We start from the raw sequence: 23,502 nt of genomic DNA, 5'->3' as shown, positions 1-23,502 counted from the left end.
GTGTGTTGTAAACATGCATGTTTGGAATGGGTCCTGTCCTGTGTTAATATTCTGGAGCTACTTCAGAATTACTCCTCCTAAAAGACAACAAAAGGAACGTTGTGCTTTCGGCGATCAGCACCCAGTACACCCGTCACTGTCTATGTCAGCCGGATATAGCTAAATGAAAATAATACAATTATCAAAATCCTTGGTAACATTTTTACCCAGTGCTGTAGCTTATCCAATGACCTAGAAGATGACATGTCCAAATGGGTCTGCTGACTGTGTCCCACCCCCGCTGACTGCTGTGGAGTGCTGGTCACCTGTTTAATTTATTTATATTAATAAAGAATGAATCACTTGTGCATTCGCACCAAACTTGGTCCTGCACTTTCTGAGGGAAATTTGCAATAAACATGATAACTGTAAAGGCCATAAGAACAGTTTGAGGGATATTTTTTCCACATACAGACAGATGTTTGTGGAAGGTAGATGGATATCATCAAAAATAAATGTCTGCATCATTACTCAGGTTGTGTCTTAACTCATTCGTATGACCCATGTTTTATTTGGGGTTTGAATTACGTAATACTCCTCCAAGCAGTAGGTGGTGTGTGGTGATGCCAAGTTGGAGATGCATTTTAACCTGATGCTCTTACATAAGTGTAATTAACACAAGAAATCTGTTGGTTGTGCCGCGGATTCATTTTATTTAGTAAATAATACAAACGAGACAAGTAGTTTTTCCTCTTAAACTGTTGGAGTGTCCTCATGCTGGTCAGCATGCCAGAAAGCCTCCGTCCACCGGCAGAGTGACACCATTAGTCATGTTGCTCTTATCACTGAGCAGGAATAAAATACTGTTCACTACGTCCTCCACCTCTGCACACAAACACACAAACACACAGGCAGCAGGTTTACACATTGGATAACATATTTATAAAGTGCGTGTGTACACTTCATGATTGTAGCACTGGGAAGGAAAGAGTGCAACCTTCCATTTGTTGATCGTGATAGCGCACTGACTAAAACTTACATTTAGTTTATAGACACACGGACAAAAAGATTAGTTCTATGTTTGATTATTCTTTGATTGCACCTGAACGCCCTCACTGTGAAAAACGACCAACAGAATTAAAGAGTCAGCAGAGTCTTGGTAGAGAACAACACAAACCAAGAACTTTCTACACTCACACCCAACTCTTATAAGAGGAGACTATAAGCAGGCAAGGGTGAACAGCTGCTCCATTGTTCCATATCCAGGATGGAATCCACATTCCTGAATCTGAATCAACCTTCATGCTTCTTTTCAGCGCCCTGGTATGAACACACACCCTCCAGGTCCCTTCTCTAGGGGGGGCCACCTAAACGTCAAGTTCAACTTTAGGAGAAACACTTGCTTGATTTAATTTGACTTTATATTAACTAGTGTCACACCTGTGTATTAAATCTGCATTTGATTTTATCTCAGATTTTACTTTGAAACGTCAGTTTATTTTCCAAAAAAGATGATCTACGCCATAAAGGTGTGCAGATATCAAGACAGACTAGTGTCCATCCAACGTGTGCTAGGATAGTCTCAGTTGCCATGTCCCTGTACCTCAGAACAGAACAATCGAATAGGTATGTGTCCATGTGGCTGAGATAACAGCAGTCATCTGCCGCACCCTGCTGTACTGAAGTCAACAGTATGCGTTTCAGTCTGCTGGGTCTTACCTGCAAAGCGGCCCAGGGGGATCCGCACCATCATCGTCTTGGCTTTTTCGGGCTGACTCCAGCCCAGACGACCCATCTCAGTCATCACCACTGTGGGGTTCACGCTGTTCACACGGATCTGATCACAACAAAAAACTGGCACTTTAGTTAAAACTCCTCCATTCACTGAGTGAAAGCTCCATGGAGATCCATTCATTGAGATCTAGCATGTCTTCAGTTTAAAGGTATTAAATGGTTACAAATTAAGTAAATTCAACTCTGCTCTATTGTTCTCTATTCAATCAAACTAAATAATTGTCATTATTTAATGATGCAATACTATGTGTATAATGTACAGTAGTATAATGTGACAATAACAACAATACAATGTAAATGTAATAATTGTAATAAAAGTTGTATCAATATGTGTTGAATTGCATTATAATATACCTGAGCATCTAGTTCTCTAGACAGTAAATTAATATAAACTCTATAGACATAATATACGGTCAAAGGAACATTTAGGTCTCAATTTCGTTCAGGGGCCCTGGTTCTTGCCTCTTCCTTCTGAGGATGGTTTACTTTACAGACAATCAGAAACTAGACCTCTGTATCTCTGTCAGAAACAACCTCCATCCGTCCAAGATTAGATAAATTGTGTTCTACCCATCAGGGTCCAACATCTCACTAATGTGGGAGTGTGTGTGCCATCCACAGATGGCTTGAGGATTCACAGTCTCTTCTACATGCATGTTTAAAATATAAACATGAATCTGTGAATTACTTTAATAGCTCAGTGTTGTATGCAAGATTTTATGAATGGCAGTGGCATGGCCACCCTGTACCTTGCACTTGTTTAAATTAAAAACATGAATATATGAACCCGTGTAATATATGAATAGCCAAGTATTGAATGCACAATAACCGGGTAGCTATGTTTATACATGGCACTATGCCCAGTTTAATATAAAACACCATTTTATACAATATATATATAGTAGGGGGTCCCTGCTCCATCTCTCCATCAGTTTGGGGGTCCTTGGCCTGAAAAACGTTGAAGACCCCTGCTCCAGAGTATTCAGGTGTGGGGTGATGCAGCAGGCAGAGGCAGGATGTAAGGTATTATTCCACTGCAGAGATCGCATGTTTTTGTTCACAGTACATCAACACTGGCATCGGCCCTCATCACCAAAAGCTCTCTTGAAATCTTTGTTGGTGACTTCTATGTGTATGGCCTGAGATATTTGTTTGCTTTTATTATTTTTCATTTTTGCATCTGTCATCATCAACCCCCACCCCCCCCCACACTCTCTTACGGTGAATCCTGCAGATGATCTCTGTGTTCTCACATCAGCTCCTCAGGACTTATACTATGGGGCCAGGCTTCAGGTTTACCATAAAGTATGTTGACAATCTCCCTATTTTAAGTTTTTGTACCATCAAAATTATTTTAAAGTCATAAACTTAATGTAACAAAACCCACAATGTGCTGCTTTAAGATGGATTTCAGTTTGTAGGTCCAAAATGGGCTTAAGAGTGATGGTACCTGGTGAGGTCCGAGCTCTAGAGCCATCACTTTAGTCAGCATGTCCAGGGCTCCCTTGGTGGCACCTGGGACACAGAGATACAAAGATCAGAGCCGGCTGTTCAAAAACAGAAATAGTCTTCTTTCCCTGAAGTGTACTTGAGGTGAGTGTGGTCACATGGCTGCTCCTCTCTTACTCACAGTACACAGCATGGTCTCTGAGGGCACACTGTGAGGCCTGGCTGGACACGTTGACAATGGAGCCTCCAGATCCTCTGGCCTTCATGCCACGAGCCACTATCTACCCACAGAGACAGAGGCTGTGTTTTATTAAGCACAATCATTCAGACATTTGAATTTAAACTAATGGTTTAATCCTGTCAGATCTTTTTTATTTGACATGTTCAGGCATTACAGGAGAGACAGATGAACCTTTGCTGTGCTTGCCCTGACACCAAACCAGAGTTTACTGTACTTTTTCTGAAAGAAACATGAAATGAAGGGCCATCCAATCACAGATTTCTGAAATGTTATTTTTAAGATGTGCAACAGGGATCAGACCCTGAGTTAATGTGGATATATGAGGCTGTGTGTCATCTCACAGGAGTGGACACAGTTTCCATATTTGCAAATAAAGAATATTATGTCAAAATGGCCCAAAGACTTTGGGCCACAGCTCTAGAAATACAGTATTAACTTTCTCTTAAGGGAAACTCCTCACTTATTTGGTAAGTAAAAACTAGAACGTCTTTAATATCAGAAGCTTGGTGACACTCAATGATTTACTATGGATTTGTGAGGGTGCAAAGAAATGTAGATGTATGGATGTAAAAATTGCCTTTGACCGTGTGTGAGGGATGAACGACAGAGAAAGTGCTGCACTTAGATGCACTGTATGAATGTGTGGGTAAATGGCAGCTTTGAGTGGTCATCAAGACTAGAAAAGCACAATATAAATATATAATATAATATATAAATTTACCATGGATGGATTTTTCAAATACAGAGTTAAAGCCAATAAAGTCTGACAGATGAACAATAGTTTAAATTGTTGTCACTGCAGCTTCTGAGATATCATGTCCCTTCATCTACAGAAGGACCAATCTACAAAATGGAGGTGAGGATGCAAATGCAGTGCAGTGATCTGGGTTTCTTTTGTGATATCCACGGTTTTACCTGTGACACGTGCAGCACTGCTTTCACATTCACATTGAATGACCTGGAAATAAAAGACACCTTAGAACACAGCAAACACATGCCACATGACATCATTATACATTGCACTGTGACTATTTGCTAGTGTAGCCTCGTATTTGGGGGAAAATAGAAGTATCTTACTGGTCAAACTGATCGGGTGTGACCTCCAGAAATGGCTGCAGACTGGCAAAGGCGGCGTTATTCACCAGCAGATCGATGGGGCCGATGTCCTGCAGGGCTGCCTCCGTGGCCCCCCAGTCTGCCAGGTCCAAGCACACTGGAGTGATGGACGCACACTGCGAAGGAAAGAACGCATGTCTAAATGGGATTCATTTTATAAATCGGGTTTTGGTGGGCAACAACATCAGATTGTTTTCTTGATTAGGTGTTGACTGACTTACTAAAACAGTACAGTACTGTAACATACTGTGGAAATAAGAATAAAGCACATCGCAGTATTTAGAATTTAGTGATCGGCTCCAGTATCCTCACAAAATATTGATCAGTTAGTGTTGTATCCAGAAAAGAGGCTAAAATGTCTTTTGCTTTCTCAGTTGACTCTCGTGCTTCTCATATCAAGCTTTACCAAAGGTTTCATCTCACAAGATTTATCTTTCAAACTGGAACTTTTTTTTAACGTTTGAAATTACTTAAAGAATATAATAATATTTTGGTATATTTTTAGATTAACTTGGTTTTTACAAGCAAGAACTGCACAATGTCACTTCCTTTAAATACCAGGTCTTACGTGAAAAATAAATCATAATTAAATAAGATAAGCAGAGCTGTGTGTGTTGGAGAGGAAAGTCAACAGCTTAGATGATAATGAGTGGAGAGATGAAGTAGGGGCGCAGTGGGTGGGATGGATCAGAGAAAGGTGGGGAATGAGAGGTCAGAGGTGGGGGACTGAGCCCCTCCGTTGGTTGACAGGGTATTTGTGTGTGTGTGTGTGTTTGGGTTTGCACCTCCTGCATTAGCGTGTCCAGGTCAGCTTGTGTGCGCGTCACCGCCGTGACCTCCGCTCCGCAGTGTGCCAGAGCCAGAGCCGTGGCCCTGCCAATCCCTGAGACACAAAACATCCATAAACACAAAGACTTATTACTGAGTGGATCTGTGGCTGTGACACCAGACCTGACACACACACATTCCACACATGTCTCAGACTATGCCAAACTGTGAACAAAGCATTTTTTTTATTCCATTTTCTCACAGTCTGAACTGGCGAGACTCTCTCAGAGCACATTGGAATTTACATTCATCATCATTACTTCAGCTTCATTACTTAATGTTTGTTGACACATTTACAATAATCATAATAATCATAACAATAATTCCTAATCAGATATTTAATAAATACGTCGTGTTTAAAGTTGATCCTTCTGGTACTCTGCAGATTACCTCATAGTGTTTGGAGGAGCATAAAAAAAACTTCTATTGTAAAAGTACGAGGTGAACCAGTTAAAAAAACAATGACAGACAGCTTGGCACTCAGTCTATGGAAAATAATCTGGTGGTCCGCAGTGTCAGCAGCACTCAAGTAGCACTAGCACTGAAGGCTTGTTTCTATCCAGATTTGTTCTATTATCGTTGACTACTTTTAGCAGGACTGTCTCTTAGCTGTGACTTGTCCTAAAACCTGTTTGAAACATTTCTAATTTACTGTTTAAAAGGGTACTCAGTTAATTAAAAACTAGTTTCTGTGAATTTTTCTTAAAAATGAGAGATTTGAAATCTGTCTAAAATTGCTAGGCGTCAATATTCTCTTTCTTTAAAAGAGGTTTTACCAAAGCAGTTTTAAAATCAGTGGGGAAGTACATCAAGTTGTAGGGAGTGATTTGCTAGTTCTAGGATGCCTTCTATTAAAAACTGTTTTATAAAGGGAGGTTGGAATTGTGTAAAGGTAATACGAGGAGGGCTTCAGTTCTGATATCACTTTCCTGAGAGTTTCAGCATTAACCAGGCTAAAACGTTCCAACCTGACATCATTGTTGAAACAGGGTATGGATAAAGGTGCAGTGTGCTCATTCTGTTGGCAGATACCAGTTCAAATATTGATTATTTTATCCCAGAAATAGACAGCAAATTCTTAAAATTTTTGGTTTGGGGGTTTACCAGAGAATCTATTGTACTAAAAAGGAGTCTGGGTCTGGGATTGTTAATATTAGTATTATTAGGTTTGAGAAGTATTGTTGCTGTGATGTTGGAATTCCTCTTTTTTTTATTCCATGGTAGGTTTTTTTTCCCAAGGGATGAACTTTTTTGAAGTTATTTTGCTGGCTCTGATAGGAGCAACTGCATCAAGCTCTGTTTTCATTTTCTGGTTGAAACTACTAACTTTCTTCTCAGGATGACAGTATTTTTGTAGGTTGTAATTTGTGACATGACAGATGTGGCTACTTCAGGGGTAATATGGCTTTTTCGGACGACATGCTCTGTGGTAGAGAGGGATCAGAACTGAAGTACTGGTCATTGGTTCAAAGGCACAGAGAGAGAAACTGGCCTCCAAACTAAAAACATTAGAACCCAGCCCAAGCCAAGAGGCAAGAATTCTAGGGGTGATTTTTGACTCTGCTTTTAATTTCGAGGCTCATGTGCAAACAGCATTTTATGATTTGAAGAACATTTCCAAAGTGAGGCCATTTCTCTCTCTGAGCAACACAGAGAGACTAAAGGCCGGCGCATGCTTCTGCGTTTTCACGGGAACGGAGACGCAAGAGCCCTTCCGGGCCCCTCACGGCCCTTCCTACGTCCTTACGTGCGTCGGCCAATTTTTCTAACTAGACGGCAAAGCCCCGCAAGCGTCACCCGGCCGCGAGGGCTGTGATTGGTCTTCTGACTACATCATTTCCGGAGTCGCATTTCCGGTTCATGCCCGGAAACCACGGAGGATTTAGAAGAACGAATATGGACCAGATAGAAGAGCACTTGGCAGAAGAGATCCGACACTATGTCCACTAGTATAACCCGTCACTAACCGGCGGATTTTTCCGCCAGAAAAAGGCTCTGCGGAGCCGCCGTGGCGATGTAAATAAATCGCTCTTCTTCGTGCAACACACGAAGAAGAGCCGACTTCGACAAAAAACATTACTGCGCCTAGTGTTCTGGCGGGGAATTGCATGGCAACACGCGCAACGGTTGGAGAACCATGAATGACAACGAGTCCTGCGTTACAGCTGCGTGCCTGCGGGCCCCTGACGACGCAGAAGCATGCGCCGGCCTTTATCCACGCTTACAAATCAGCTACAGTTAATTCAAAATTCTACTGCACGAATGCTAACTAAGACCAAAAAGAGAGCACACATTACACCTATATTAAAATCCCTATACACTGGCTGCCTGTTCATCATCGTTTTGATTTTGCATATTAGTTTATAAAGTACTACATGGCCTTGCACCTGTCGCTTTTGGTTTATGAACCAGGGCGGCCCCTCAGGTCCTCTGGTGCTTCTCTTTTAGTTGTTAAGCAAAGCAGAACAAAAACATTTGGTGATGCTTTTTAAACATATGTATAAAAAACAATTTTTTTTAGCCTGGCATCATGTAGTGTTTTTTAATTTGTATGCCTTTTTTAGAATTTAAACTTGTTTTATTAATCATGATATATACTTGCCTGAAGAGAGTTAACTTTACCCCAAGAACATTTTAACTTAAAAGCATCCACTTTAGCTACATGTTTCCATCAATGACCCTCAGGTTTGGCCTTTTTCCATCAATGTTTCATGAGTACGGTCAGGTTCTCCAGAATCTACTCCCAATTAAGTCTCAGACTCTAACATCAACCATTGTTGCAGTCTGATACTATTGCATAGGAAAATGAAGATAATTAAATAGAAGAGTTTCATGAATGAACACTGATCAGAACATTCATGGCATTTTGTGAGGGGTGTGTGGACCAGCCACAGCTATGCTGTAGTTCTCCCAGCAGCCTGCAGGTGTCAGTGCACTCTGAAAACATCTTGCATGGGCAGTGTTGCCAACTTGGCGACTTTGTCGCTATATCTGGCGACTTTCCAAACCCTCATGGCGACTTTTTTTGTCAAAAGCTACTAGCGACAAATCTAGCGACTTTTTCTGGTGTTGTTGGAGACTTTCTGGTGTTTTGGAGACTGACGTGAAAGCACGTATCGTTCTGCAGTTTCTGTCCTCAACGAGCAGCGGGTGCTGCCGTAATCCCCTCCGCCGTCCCAGAGCACTCACAAGCGGTCAGTCTCCCAGTAGCTGCAGTCACAGCAGAGAGGAGAGCAGACTGCAAATGAATTGCGCATGCGCAAAGCCGCCGCTGATCCTGCCCTGGTTTACAGAGCGAGATGTAGGCGCCGGCCTTTACGCAAGACCCCTCACGGCCCTTCCTACGTCCTTACGTGCGTCGGCCAATTTTTCTAACTAGACGGCAAAGCTCCGCAAGCGTCACCCGGCCGCGAGGGCTGTGATTGGTCTGCTGACTACATCATTTGCGGAGTCGCATTTCCGGTTCATGCCCGGAAACCACGGAAGATTTAGAAGAACGAATATGGACCAGATAGAAGAGCACTTGGCAGACGAGATCCGAAACTATGACCACAAGTATAACCCGTAACTAACCGGCGGATTTTTCCGCCAGAAAAAGGCTCTGCGGAGCCGCCGTGGCGATGTAAATAAATCGCTCTTCTTCGTGAAGAAGAGCCGACTTCGACAAAAAACATTACTGCGCCTAGTGTTCTGGCGGGGAATTGCATGGCAACACGCGCAACGGTTGGAGAACCATGAATGACAACGAGTCCTGCGTTACAGCTGCGTGCCTGCGGGCCCCTGACGACGCAGAAGCATGCGCCGGCCTGTCAATGTATCTTCACTGTCACAGGAAAACATGAGTCATTGAGTTCAGTCTCATCGATGCAGAGTCCACATCGGGATGCATCTAAGAATCAATCAATCAATGGCAAGATAAATAAAAAAAAAGAATCAACAGAAAAATACAGAAGCGTATTGCATTCACTTGAGAAAAAAAAAGTTCTGTTTTTTATTTTATTGAGAACTTGTTTTTCAAGTGAATGTAATACGCTTCTGTAGAAGAAAGCTCATTTGTAGTTCTGAACATATTAAAGGTGATTTTTTCTCACTTTTTGTACGTCCTACAGCGACCATTACAATTATGCAAATTATGCGATGAGGTCATTTAGCGACTTCTAGCGATATTTAGGACAGCCAATAGCTACTTTCCTTGCTGAGGAGTTGGCAACACTGTGCATGGGTGTTTGTGTGAATTTTTGTTTTAAGTATTTTACCTTTTCCAGCTCCGGTGACCAGAGCTCGTTTACCCGCAAAACCAATCTCCATGGTCGTTTTGTGCGCAGAGATCCGAGGCAGACGGACCTGGAACAGACACAGTTAAAGGCTGAACAGACGCGAGCAGTCATGTGACTCCTGCAAGTCTGACTTCAGCGTTGATTGAGCTAAACTTAGCTGATCTCTCCTAAATCCTAAAAAGCATGAGCCTGCATCCGAAAGCAGTTTCCTATGGTCTGTTAGAGGTAGTGAGAGACTCACAGGTAGCAGCAGCAGCAGCAGCAGTAGACGTGTCTCAGCTCCGGGCTGCAGGAAGCTCAACAACAAACCGCCACACTGTTAATGTTTGGCTTCCAGGTCAGATCTGCACAGTCACTGTGAACACCCTGTTGAGCATATCCAAATAACAACTAAGCATATTGTGATATCTCCATACACTGTATATGGGTTTAAATCCGTTAATGAAATAAAATCAACGAAATAAATATATCAGTAAATCCTGTGTGTTCTGGTCAATCCACTAACCTCATCAAATTTCACTTTACTCTTTAAGTACATAATGTTTTTACGATCATGATTCACACTTTTTCATCATTATGGTGTTTGAACATTAATATAATAATCAATCATCATATAATGTGGATAGTGGATACAATGGGGATCACAATCATTGATACAATGTCATCACTGTAAAAGCTCAACTAAAAATACTATATTTGAAATGAATGTACAAATAAACTTGAGATTTGGTGGATTTTGACTAATTATATTATGCTCATTCAAATCTACACATTGAGTGGTTTCCATAAAAATGATCTTTTATTCACATCTGTAATCAGCTGCTGTGATAAGTGAATATCATTAATAATTTAGTTATATTACTGAGCGCACTCACACTTTCTACTTTCAGGATGATACCCATTGACATAATGCATTCCCTTTACACACATATATATATGAATGTACTCACACCCACTGTTACATAGTAGTGGAAAGTCCCACAGCAGTAAATCATGTTTAACCTCCACCAGCTTTAATCATCACACACACACATCCCAGTGAGCTCATCATCCATTGTTGACACTTCCCAATGAGAGGTCTCCTATAAATCAGATTTTGGGGCCATTTCATTCAAATTGTACAAGTTTGCAATGACCACATTACTGCCAAAGCACAGTCTTCCCGCTCTGACCCAATAAACAAAGACATTACGGCAGTTCTTCAAGCGACCAGTCAAACACTTGAGAATGTAGAAAGATTTTATTCTTAAAACAAAATAATACATCAGCGGTAAACAGTTCAACCATCACTGTCCTTCAGGCTCACTCACTGACCTGCAGTGACACACAAGCTCTGCATTTTGGATTTTTGTCTTGTGTGCAAAAAGGAGGACACCTGTTTAAAACAGACACGCTTTACAGGCACAAATACTGCGGCTGGATTGTGTAACATGTGTGGGTGCTGCCAAATGAACCAGTTTATTAAGTCAAGGCCACAAACCTGTATGCCAAAGAAGGTCTAGCTCTGATATAATGGCCCCAGAGATTTTCATTTTCCCATTTATAAAACTTAAGCATCGCTGTGGCAGTGGTAGGTCAACAGCAGGGTTTCAATTTAGCATTAGCTAATCAGATACCTAATCATCAACCAGGAAACTTCATGTTAGGACTAAACAGTCAATTATTAGCAACCATCCTCGGAGGACCCTTCATAGCAAACGTTGAGATGTTCTTTGGCTCCACCCATTTAAGTCACACGGTTCAGTTTCTATCCTTTCCTGCTCTTGACCATTTCTCAAAGAGGTGACCACAGAGCTACAATTACAACCTACGAAAAAATAAAAGAATTTACAAGACCCAACACGAATATACAAGACCCAACAAAAACATTAACTAATTTAGACATTTAGCTACAGTCAGTAACTTATAGGAAGCGATACAGTCAAAGTAGTGCAAAACCATAGATAGGGACCAGTAGGAAATAGGCTGAAACAGGGAGAAGGTGTTAGGCTGAGAACATGAGGGACAGGACAGTAACAGACTGAATATAATGTGCACACACAGCAGCCCAAACAGCACAGTCTCATTTCTGATCATATTAAACTGCAGTTCATATTTGAAAGAAAGAGAAATAAAAACTTAAATACACGCTCAGGCCCATTTAAAGTACCTCAATCATTTTTCACTACAGGAAACCATAGTGATGCTATGTTGACTTTGGGCGGTCACGTCACATCAGCAGAAACAGAACAAGGAGATGAAATGAACCTGAAAACACAAACTGATTTGTTGCTGAGTATGTCATAATAACACTGTAGCCTCCTTCACATACAAGGGCTTCTACCTGATTGTATCATAGATATTTACAACCTCAGAGCCATCACACTTCAGAGCAGACAAGCTGGAAATCATGCAGTGTACAACTCTCACATGACTATGAGCCCAAAAAACTGAATGCAGTCAAAACTTTGTGGTATGAAATTCCATCTGTGTGTGTACACAGTGTAATTTGGACTGAGCTGTGGTAGAGGCGCTCCTTAGGGTTGTCCCATGTATGGTTGCTGTCATGCAACACATCCTGAACAACTGCCAGAACAAAAACTCCCACTTGATTTGTTGAAGCTGGCCCGCAGAGTCCTGGTATTAACTTGCTCTATGAAAGTATTGCATCACAGTGACCCGTAACTAAATTGCTGCTGTAGCTAACCGAGACTGCTAGGGTTAGGAAGAGAGAAAGGTTTAGTCTTTTCCAATCAATGTCTTTGTCACTGAGCCACAAAAAATCACTTGGATCCTTCCACTGTGGTTTCACTTAACCTGTCAAATAGCAGAATTTACTGGGACAGGCTAGGTTTACAGGAATCTCCAGGGTTAGGGTTAGCTACATAAGATGACTGGCCAACTGAAAGCTTGCACTTGGATGGGCATGAAAATCTATTAGTACAAAAAACCTGCTACATTGAACATAATTCCAACATCCAAGCCACAGAAGAGAAGTTCAGAGGTTGAGCTTTATAAAACTTGGATTAAATTAAATGCTTTAATTTCCTCTTCTATTTTGGGTCAATTTAGAAACCATGTTGCAAAGTTGGTTTCTGACTGCAATGGCAAAGTGAACATTGTCTTATGCTTCATTGATACCTTGTCAACAGGAATGGGAAAATTTACCATTATTAAAACACACATCACATGACTTGGAGGAAACACTTAGTAAATAAAATGAAGTAATTTAACAACACGTATCAAATGAAAAAAAGTTCTACACAGTGGCATGAACCTATAAATTGTCTTAATTAACAAGGGCACAGTTACGTTAATAGTCAACTTTCAAAAGCTCATTTACAAATGTAGCTCAAGACACTAATGGCTTCATCCACTCTCATGCTCTACTAGCCAGAAAAGGTCCTTCTTTGGTTCCACCTGTTAGATTCAGCTCTGCCGATTTAAAAGCTTCTCACAATAGCACTGGGTTTTCATGAAGCATGAGGTGAGGCTGCTTTGGGTGAAGGCATCCACTTCATGACACGTGAGGTATTCCCAGCTACACGTGGCTTCACCCAAACATGGCAGAGTGAGGCAAAGCTCCAGCAAGTGTCAGTGCTGCACAATTAAAACACTGTGGCATTCAGTTTTTGTGGCGAGGTTTGATCTTTGGACACCAGTCAGTAAATGGGTACAGATGGCAGTGGACTGTCTTAAACCTGCAGGATTAAAGAGACCAGAGTCAGGGAAAGGAACACATTTCAAGTGTTCAGGGTTTCCCACAGTAGACACTTTGGTAAAATCAGGCATATAGAGCAATGCACTGTTCTACAATCAAGCACCAACACTAGGTAGAGATCTTTTGTTTTACTTTAACTGTATAAAAATGGTGGATCCTTACCTGTGTCAGTGTAATTATGTTATTGATGTGAAACAGAAAAGGCTCACAGCAAAATGCTGGGGTTTAAGACCAAAGTAAGAGTTTTACTTACATTGAATACCACCATTCAAAAAAGCTTTGGTGACATATGGTATTAAGAAGACAGCTTCAGAGGTTGGCCACCTGCATTTGTTTACCTTGTGGGATCTTCAGCCAGTGAAAGTCCTCCAACAATACTGACCACATTTCTTCTGTTCTCAAAACCTCCGTAGCTGAGAGTCACCTGGAGCAAGAAGCAAAATTATATTGTTATTTGAAATAATCTCAATGTTGATTTGAATTCATATCGCCCAGCCCTAGCACATTGCAGATATTCTGTATCTCAATGGGTACCTTTTAGGATATATGGTTCTTAAATGGAAAAGGTTTTTTTAGTCTCAAGTTGTAATGAACATGAATTTATAAACAACCAAACAACAGCCATACACGCACGCATACCACTCACCTGCTCCAGGACAGAGTCAGTGGGCAGCTTCTGCAAGTTCTCCAGGTGAGAATGGAAGAGGTGTGTGTGTGTGAGGGAGACCTCCAACAGCGCCTCAATGATGTAGCCGATGGTGCAGTCGTCTGGGAGACGGATCTTCTCTGCTGTGCTGATGAAATTCCCTAAACTGAAAGCACAAAACATTTTTGCCAACAAGCCTAAACAACAGAGCAAAGTCAATGTCTTCCTATGGGTAGAGTTATGTTTGATAAAATAAATTTACAATGTGTTGTCCAACCGCATAAGAACATGAAATGACAAACAGAATGATCGCTACAACGCCCCCTGGATTATATTTCAGGGGAATAGAAATCTATCAGAGATGTCAAAGGTAGTGGTGGGTTTGCCTAAAATCCACGGTTTGTGTACATTTTAAAAGCAGCAGGGATCAAACTTCCTACGAGGGTTATCGAAAAACATTCTGTTAGAAAAAATTTTCTCATTTGGCTGCTCAAGTTTGTGTTGTTCTTACTTTTCATAAGAAATTTACAAAATGCAGCTAAGTGAGTACCTCAGCTTTGAAAGGTTCAATAACTTGAATAAGTCAAAAAAGCAGAATCCACGACCTACCTGGCCCATGGGCTCATTTTCAGTGCCAGACCTCTGCTGATACAGAAACCTGCTCCACCCGTGGCAAACCAGAACTTAACCGACACCTGAAATGAGATAGAAACAGTCAGATGCACGTTACTGCAGGAGCACTCTGAAGATTTAGAAAGATAACATTATCAGTCTAAAAAGATAGTGGAGTCAGACACTCCTAATAGGTTGTAAGTTGACTGACTGATCCATCACTCTTGACTCTCTCTGAAGCTTCAATAGGGTGATCCAGACTAGGCCGGCCCAGGTAGACATCCTGGCTGTGGTGGTAGGAGGAGAGCATCCGCAACAAGCTGGGCAGAATCATATAGTTATCATCATCCACATGGCAGAACCACCTACAAAAAAACAAAACGCGTGCGTACAAACACACGACAGCATACATTAGTTTGTGCCCTACATAGTAACAAGTTTTTAGTTTGGGAGCAAAGAGCAAACAAAACAAAGATTTTTTTAAAAAAAACTAGAATTACTGCCTCATGCCTGTATCCGTGTGTCTCATTTCAGATACTTCTGTTATAACACAAACATTGTTCAGAAGTTCACACAAATGTGTGGCAATGTTAGGTTGTTGTACTTTCACCCTGTGTCCAGTTCCCATTAAAGCACCATGAGGCTACAGTCTAGAGTCTGTGCTGCTCTTCATCATGCAAAGCCTCCATCTGCTGGTCTCTTCCTCTATTGTTGTGGTTTATTATGTGGCTGCAGGATGAAGCTCTGACCAATCCGTCGGTATTCTGCTGCACTTCTCTCGACTCAAGGCAGTTTACTGCAGACCTTTGTAACATTTAATGTAATCCAAAATCTGTGAAACTGGCGCTGTTCTAAATCTTTTGACCCTTTAAAAGCATGCAGCTGTTCATTGTGTTAGTGGTATTATAATCAGCTCCAAGAATATCACTACACAACTGTAACTGTTCATTGTGTCCCTGCTGTTTATTGGGATCAGGGACAGACCACGATTCACTCACTTTTTCTGAGACTCAATGAATTTGTCGTACTCCACAGACATCTTGCAGCACAAAGCCTGGCGGGTGTGAGCTGCTGAGCAGTTTGTGTTGATGATGTTGGCTCCTGTGAAAGACACGGCAGAGGACAAACAGTTCAGCTGCAGGCTGCTGTGTATAGGATATTACTGTGAAGTGTTTATGCTGGTTGCTGATCATTCATATAATTATCATTGATTTGTTCATACTGCTGTGACAAACTTCCTCTTAGTTTTTCTATGCTGGTGACCAATGAGCAGAGATTGAGAGCGGCTCCCTGTCAGCCAATTGGCTATGGACTATATAGGCATTCTAAACCAGAGTCATAATTGGTCAATCTAATTGCATGTCTTTTTTTTGTAGATACACACAACATGCACAATTACTCTAATCTAAATAGCCCATTTGGCAAAATGTTAAACCAAGTGTTAAAAAAAATTAAGATTATTTTTATTAACACCTAAATGACCAATCAGAATACCATTCTTCACAGTTGCAACAAATGGTCTTACATGTTTGTTGTGATTTGACTTTGTAACCACATGATATGGCCAAACAAAAGGCATGAGGACATATTGTAAATTTCTTTGACCCATGACAACTGTTGGCATCTTACCTGTTCTCATCCGTAGCTCGTTGTCCTCACCATCAGTGAACATGAAGGTCTGAAACAGACATAGACACAGTGTTAAAAGTACACATATAAACACTCTCCTTTAAGGGCACAATCAAGTGCTCCATCATTTTCTCTTGACCATGGGTATTTGTGCAATGTTAGAGATTCAAAGGACACACACACAACAGAGTCAGGTAGATTTAAAATAAAAGACATGTAGAGGACATTTCACACAACATCTAATTTTGAATGTCACCACAATTTCAGAATTAATCAGTGATGCTATTAGAAAGTGACATAAACAATAACATACAAGACTATGATCTGTACGCTTCTATTCCTCTTTCCTTCTCAATTCGCTTTAGGTTAAATGTGTCAATGTTTTTAGAGCCAAAAAGAAAAAACTTTTAAAATATCAAGATGTCTGCTGAGACACAAGGACCCCCTAGTTCTGTGTGAAATGGCCAGGCACAACACCATCCAACAGGACAAGTCAAATTCACACATTTCATAGAATCAATATTTTTACTATTCATCTAACGAGAATCAAAAGGAAAGGTAGAATTATTATAATACATTTTTTTAGAGATGAAAAATTCACTCACGACTCACTAGGCCTTTAGGGCTTGATAAAACATATTACTAAAACTGGACATTCTGGGTCGTGTTTCATGCCTAAACCTGAACAGTGTTTACCAAACCAGACTTTGTCCTAACTACCAAGGGGTGCAAACACAATGAGGGACAACTCATCTCGACGAGGGAAACAGAATTCATCACAATACTGGCACAAGCACGCTTTCATGCACGCACACAATGACACACACAATGCAGAGGGTGAGGGGGGGGAGAGAGAGAGAATCATTGCAGATCTACAATGAAGCAGTCTAAAATACTACATAAGAAATGTTCTCCTAAAATGAACAAAAAATTTACAAAAAATACAGTGTAGGTCATAAATGAGGAGCTAAATAAACAACACACCTCTACCAATGCAGGCCCCTGCATCGTCTTGACACAGAGATGTTTTTGATCTCAGTACCAACTAAGAAACACAAATTTACAAATGACTCAAAATGATCCGTCCTGCAAGCTCTAATTTGACAAGACGTATACCATGCCAATTTATCAATCAAATTTCATTTGTATAGCCCATATTTACAAATCCCAATTTGTCTCACAGGACTTAACAAGAGTGAGGAAAAACTACCCCAAAGAAACTTTAACAGGGTAAAAATCATAGAAACCTCAGAGAGCCACATGTGAGGAATCCCTGCCTCGTGTAACTGAGACCATCGGCAAAATAACAGTATTTACAACATTGACTAGAAGAAACAGTTTGTAACATAATGTGAAGTCATCACATGTGATAGGTACAATTATCTACTTCTATAAAAAGTACAACAGATTATTCCAAGATGAGAGTTGGTGTCAGAGCCTCTGACAGTGAAGCCATTCCCCACAGACCGCTGCAGAGACAGCTAGTGATGTACAGTGCAGAGAAGAGGGAGACAGACAGGCTCTACTTTCTCAAAGCCCTGCGGCCCCCACCATAAAATGAGCCACTCGGTCAAAGGGTCAATTGAGTTTACCTTGGCCTTCTCATAAATAACCATTATCGGGGATCCAGAATAACTTTTTACATTGGTTGCACTGATGCGCTTATTTTTTTTTAACTTTATTGGTAAAGTGTTAGGTGAGTCACACTCTGGAGCCCTGTTTATGTGAAGATACCTTCTCCATACACCAGATGAACTACTGCTGTGGAAGAGCTTCACCGACACCTTCAACACAAATTACTATGAGCAGGTTTTAATTTTACTGCGAGTTGTTAACACAGGGGGGAGACTTTACTGACCTGAGAGCAGTAAAATAAGGCAGTCACAGTATGTGAGAGAGAATGGTTGGTTAAAGCTGACAGCTAATACAGACGACTGACTCACTGTGTAGCCATTTCGCAACAGACCTGGAATCTGAGACAGTACGAGATAAACTGTTGATACTGGGTAGACAAACTGAACAGGGAATCCCTCAGGCATGGAAACAGGCTATATGAGTCTGCCTGAATATTAAAGTAAATGTTTTGGTTAATTTATGTAAAACTTGTACGCACACAATAATTTTGATAAAATGCCTGACTATGCTCATGCTGCTGCGTTTGAGTGACAGATCACAATGTGTGTGCTAGGTTCATTCAAGTCTCCCTGTGAACCGTGGTGCTGGGAAGCTTGGTGGCGTAGTGACTGCTTGTGCTGTGTTGTTAAGTCAATAGTAGGCGAACACAGATATTTCAAGGGAACATAGTACATTTGCAGAATGCACTTGTGTGACATGACTGACTGAAGACCGTGCACCATCTTGTTTGTGGAGCAGCCTTCTGTAAGGTACTGGTGATGGTGCTACACATCATTACCAGGACTTTTACTGATGATGGTTTGCAGTTGCTCAATACAACAAATCAGGCACAGTTCTGACATCTGATCATTGAACAGATTGTGGGGATTCAATAACAAGTAATACATTTTGATGGGTTATTGTTAGAATAATATACTCACATCAAACGCGCGTGCACGCATGCTCCTACGTCTGTAAGCAAGTCACTTTACATTACATTACACTTAACACTAAATTAATGTTATGTAATACATATACTGAAGCTGTGAGGACATACCAAGGCAGATTTGGTAAAAACTTTGGTGAACGACTCTGACCCTGGAACAGAGGTAAACCCTCAGCTGGCAGCATTTCAATCGAAACCCATTTTCTTTGGACACAACTAAAGCCTTACATAAATCATTACTCCACATGTTGAGCTGAAAAGCTACACAAACACTCACAACAGCTGGCTTTTGTCAGTGAGACTACATCCATATTACAACATCTTAGTTTTAAAACACATCACTTCTAGGTTTAACCCTGTCATCTACACTAATCCAGAGTTTTAAAGCTCCTAATAAGGAGAAGTTCTGAATCATTGCTGGCCTTGATTTAAAATTTGAAAAATCTGAGAGACGTCTCCATCTGTACTGTCTGTGACTCTTTGGCATCTCAACCACAAATTCCATCTCTGTTCAAGCAACGCTGAATCATCGTGTCAGCATTGAGTGGGAAGAGACTGAAGTAAAACATGAAAGGTAACTACCACAATGATTGCAAACAGAAGCTGGAGCATAAAATATTGTTTGATAAATTACTTAATTCACTAATAGATACATTGTGCACACCAGTAATTGAATCAGTGTGTGTAACTGTTAAATGTTTAAAGGGATAGAGCCTATGCGGTAGTCCAGCCTCATAAAGAGCAGAGTGCTGTTAAAGCCACATCTACAAGTAAAAAAGACAGCAGCTCTACTCACATGTTCTTTAGCTTGGGAAACCCAGGTGCGAATTAGCAGCTCCAGTCGGGACTTGTGGTACTTCTTGGTAGTCTTCACAGCAATAAAAATGTCCTTCAACTCTAATGGGTCATGGGATGTAGCTCCTAAAGGTCCACCAGCTTTTCGTGCAGGAAAAGCCCCTCTTTCAAGGCTTTTTGGGGACTCCACCCGTCTATAATTATCACCCCCGGTAACTTCCATCTCAATGGTTTCCCCTTGGCCCAATGAGTTTTCATTTAGCCCTGTAGCTGTGTCAGTTCCCCCAGCAGGGACAGACACTGCTGGTACCCTGGTATGAAGTGATAAGTGTGCATGTGTGGGTCTGATTTGAGGTCGGGGCTGAGGCAGGTCCACCTGGCGAGCTGGGGGCTGGAAGGCCGGGATTAACAGAAGCAAGAGGCCACAGAATGCAAGAGAGAACAGGAAGCAGAACTTGCTGACACCCACTGAAGCTATGTGCATCCTGACTGGCCAATGGAGCAGGTTCATCAGCCTCCAGGGCTGCGGTCACACCCAACACCACCTTGTCCCATCCTCACACGGAGTCCTGCACAGAAGAGGAGAAGATTCAGCAGCATATACTTGTGCAAGAGTAAATAATGTTCTCCTTGTGTAGTGGGAAGAGCTCTGTCAGCAGGTCGTTTTTGAAAGTGCCCACAGAGAAAGACGACAATAGTTTAAATCAAATGGTAATCAACTAGAAATACTCATAAGTCTTTGGCTTGTCTTGGACAATCTCATCTTGATTCAACAAGTTTTTAAAAGATTTCTTGAAAGTGTTTTTGTGATTAAACATACTACTATACAACATATAGTAGTTTATCCTTACTCTTGCTGAGGGTTAAGGACAGAGGATGTCACACCATGTCAAAGCCCTATGAGACGAATTGTGATTTGTGAATATGGGCTATACAAATAAAATTTGATTGATTGATTGATTGATTTGAGGATCAGTGAGGGATTTCTCCTGGTGAAGCATTGTGTAGAGTGTGACCCTGTGTCACCATTCAGTCCCAATTCAAGACACCAGGTCGTGTAGAGCAAACTGTGCAGTGATCCGATGACCTTGAAAGTTGTGTGTTTGCGTACTAGGCATTGGTGTCACCAGCTTGTCCCACAGTTAGCATTGCATAATAAACTACTTTAATCTGCAACACCTTGTGCAGCTTTGCCACTTGTAAAGCTAGCAAGCTAGCTCGTAGGCTACATCTCCAATCCTGGGATATGTTGACTGGAGAACAATCCACCCAGTGGATGCAGTGTTGCTTGGGTAAAGAAGGACGCATTTCTAGGCCCAGTTTGAAGGAGACTTCAAATTGGACATGCTACGTAGTACGTAGTTGCAATTGGCCTTCATATGCAGCCTCTGCACGGTGGAGCTTGTCAGTGGTGCACTGTTTGTGCCTGCCTGTTGCTAAATGACAAGAGTTAGTTGGACATGCTTTTCATGTAAAATAATGAAAAGTGTTTCCAACTAATTATGAACAACACATCACATGTCATGCTCTCACATTTAAGCTTTATCGCGTCTCATTTAGCAGCAAACAAATGAGATGCTTACTTTTGGTCAGTGTTAATATCATCCAATGAAAAGAGAAAACGTCAGATAAGTGCAGTTAACATGTTCGTTGCCTGATACAACCATAGGTAAGAAAACCTCCACACACATACTTTAACTAAAGTGCACTCGCGTAACATAACATTCATTTACAGCTGAGATTAAAACACTAACTTTATTTTAAATGAATGTGTCCACGAAAAGCAGTTCTACAAGTGGTATTTTATCATAAGTCATACTGGTTTAAATGTGCACACACAGAACGATTTGAAAAGCTTCTATCAGTTTCTCTTAAGATTCACTTCCAGGATCCACAACGCAAGGCAAAGTAAATGGAGACGATTCCCGAGTGGACTTTGTGCGGAGGCAGCTTCAGGAAGAACAACATCCAGGCTCCTCTGCGGCGCTTGGAGCACCGAGCCCCGGGGGACACGTGAAGTGGCACAACACCGTTAAACGAGTCGGGAGGTTAGAAGGAAGCAAAAAAAAAGACCTGTGAATTAAAACAACGCTTACTTGAACACCTCTGTGTGTACGGAGGGAAACGATGAATGCCACCGGATCCACTGCTCGACACGCTGTGTTGCTTTTCTTCCCGACGTGACTTGAACTTCCCAGCAGCGTTGTTAGCTCCTCTTCTTCATTCTGCGTTTAACAACTTATTCGCAAGTCGTGTCGACACTCGGGGTTTCTTACACTGCAGCTTTCTTCTCAACTACAGATCCAAACACTCAGCCGCCTCGAGTTGGCCTGAGTAACCGCAGCCATGTTCCGGTCCGGTCCTTCAAAATAAAAGCTTCCTTAGTAAAATAAAGCTACTACTAGGGGCCACTGGCCATGAAGGGGCCCCTGAGGGCTGACAAACTTTACTCTACAGCTGTGTCTCATAATGTGGCCACTTACTTAAACCACCTCTTTCTTAAAGGGATAGTTTGAATTCACTCATTATCTACTCACCACTATGCCGTTGGATGGTGGGTGAAGTGATAAACAGTGTTGCAGTAAAATCCAATACGATTGAACTAACTGGTGATCAAGTGTCATCTGACATCCTCTTCTGGAGCTGTGTTCACGTATGGATCACAGGGGACATTAAGGCTAAAAACCTGGTGTAACTAATGCTTTTTCCATTCAAATGTTTCAGGTTAAATACCTCTTTTTGGGTGAACAATCACTGTATATATATCTCTATATGGAAAAAAAAGGTAAGGAAAAGAAAGAAAGAGTCAAAAGAAAAACGAGATGATGACGAAAAACAACAAGCCTAGTTGAACAGAGTGTTGACACTGTTTGTATTAATATTTTCACTGACATTCCTAGAATAGCCTTTTCATATGGGACACCAATACCTAAAGCACTGGCGTTATAATGTGTATATATTTATATTTTGTACTATATTTATATTGTTTTTATTCAAGTTGTTTATGATGTTTTATACATTTATATTGTGCCAACTTTTAAATATATGTGGGTCTTTTTCATTTGTTATTGGTGTTTTTTATGTATTGAATTTTTTTAATGTTAATGTTTTTGGTTTTTAGAAAAATTTAAAAAAAAAAATGGTTACTCTTCCTCCCCTTTAGTGTAAGATTATTATAACATGATGTTGATGAACAGAGTTTGAGGGGCCCCCTGGGAATTTTTGCTTGGGACCCCAATACCCACTAGAATTGACACTGGGTAAACGTACAGTAGCTGAAGATGGTCAGAAGGGAGACTGCTATCAGAAAGGAGAGATACAAACTCTGCTTTTGTAATTGTTATGTGCTAATATAAGTAAGAACATATAATTTCTGCTGCAAATTCACATTGTACCCGCTATCATCTTGTATATCCTTCTATTTTTTGTTGAAAATTGTTAGAACATATCAAAGATATTTAACCTGATCCATTCGTCATATTACACTTATTTAACCTTAGGGCTGTTTATGTTCATAAGCTAGTCCCAGCCATGTGAAAACCGGTATGCCTATGAACAACTGGTAAGAGTATACAATCATTCACAAATTTGTCAAGAAAGAAGAAAACTGTCTGACTAATGACCATGGTTGATGATGGCATGCAAAATGCAATGCTTTTAGTTTGTCAAAAAGTGCAGTGGTATGTTTCTGGCTACACTCGTGAGCTTGACACAGCTCTCAGTCGCCGCTCTGTGCTGTGATTATTGTTTTTTACCAGCTGAAGCACAGCGTCCTCTGTTGGTCATGATGCTGACTACACACTAGCTTCACTCATAAAAGCACGAATCCGTAATAATTACATTGCCAATACTCATATTATCTGTGTTAATCCCACT

At 41.1% G+C, this 23,502-nt stretch overlaps 2 protein-coding genes across 2 annotated transcripts; both read right to left on the bottom strand.

Annotated features, from left to right (window-relative positions):
• Positions 1–668: 668 nt before the first annotated feature.
• dcxr (dicarbonyl/L-xylulose reductase) lies at positions 669–10,014 on the bottom strand. The gene is made up of 9 exons (XM_061094916.1): positions 9,926–10,014; positions 9,664–9,751; positions 5,365–5,462; positions 4,541–4,695; positions 4,379–4,421; positions 3,404–3,503; positions 3,224–3,288; positions 1,699–1,816; positions 669–864 (listed from the first exon to the last, which is right to left on the bottom strand). The coding sequence occupies exons 2-9, from the start codon at positions 9,713–9,715 to the stop codon at positions 761–763; spliced, it is 735 nt and encodes a 244-aa protein (XP_060950899.1). The 5' UTR covers positions 9,716–9,751; positions 9,926–10,014; the 3' UTR covers positions 669–760.
• An 891-nt stretch (positions 10,015–10,905) lies between these two features.
• On the bottom strand, positions 10,906–21,953 carry rfng (RFNG O-fucosylpeptide 3-beta-N-acetylglucosaminyltransferase). Its single transcript, XM_061094565.1, has 9 exons — positions 21,723–21,953; positions 19,628–20,195; positions 16,272–16,320; positions 15,641–15,743; positions 14,854–15,007; positions 14,640–14,725; positions 14,031–14,196; positions 13,723–13,808; positions 10,906–13,364 (listed from the first exon to the last, which is right to left on the bottom strand). The coding sequence occupies exons 2-9, from the start codon at positions 20,135–20,137 to the stop codon at positions 13,289–13,291; spliced, it is 1,230 nt and encodes a 409-aa protein (XP_060950548.1). The 5' UTR covers positions 20,138–20,195; positions 21,723–21,953; the 3' UTR covers positions 10,906–13,288.
• Positions 21,954–23,502: the final 1,549 nt, after the last annotated feature.

The sequence above is a fragment of the Limanda limanda genome, chromosome 21 (genome assembly GCF_963576545.1).
Source record: "Limanda limanda chromosome 21, fLimLim1.1, whole genome shotgun sequence".
Taxonomy (NCBI): domain Eukaryota; kingdom Metazoa; phylum Chordata; class Actinopteri; order Pleuronectiformes; family Pleuronectidae; genus Limanda; species Limanda limanda.
This window is presented reverse-complemented; position numbering and strand designations above follow the sequence as displayed.

What these genes read in the sequence shown, in the direction of transcription:
- dcxr (XM_061094916.1), bottom strand. Translation starts at nt 9,715, where the DNA reads ATGGAGATTGGTTTTGCGGGTAAACGAGCTCTGGTCACCGGAGCTGGA. An exon ending in GGTCACCGGAGCTGGAAAAG is followed by an intron (nt 5,463 to 9,663) that starts GTAAAATACTTA and finishes TTTGTGTCTCAG; the next exon opens with GGATTGGCAGGGCCACGGCT. An exon ending in TGGACACGCTAATGCAGGAG is followed by an intron (nt 4,696 to 5,364) that starts GTGCAAACCCAA and finishes TTTCCTTCGCAG; the next exon opens with TGTGCGTCCATCACTCCAGT.
- rfng (XM_061094565.1), bottom strand. Translation starts at nt 20,137, where the DNA reads ATGAACCTGCTCCATTGGCCAGTCAGGATGCACATAGCTTCAGTGGGT. An exon ending in TTCATTGAGTCTCAGAAAAA is followed by an intron (nt 15,008 to 15,640) that starts GTGAGTGAATCG and finishes GTTTTTTTGTAG; the next exon opens with GTGGTTCTGCCATGTGGATG. An exon ending in AAAATGAGCCCATGGGCCAG is followed by an intron (nt 14,197 to 14,639) that starts GTAGGTCGTGGA and finishes TTGTGCTTTCAG; the next exon opens with TTTAGGGAATTTCATCAGCA.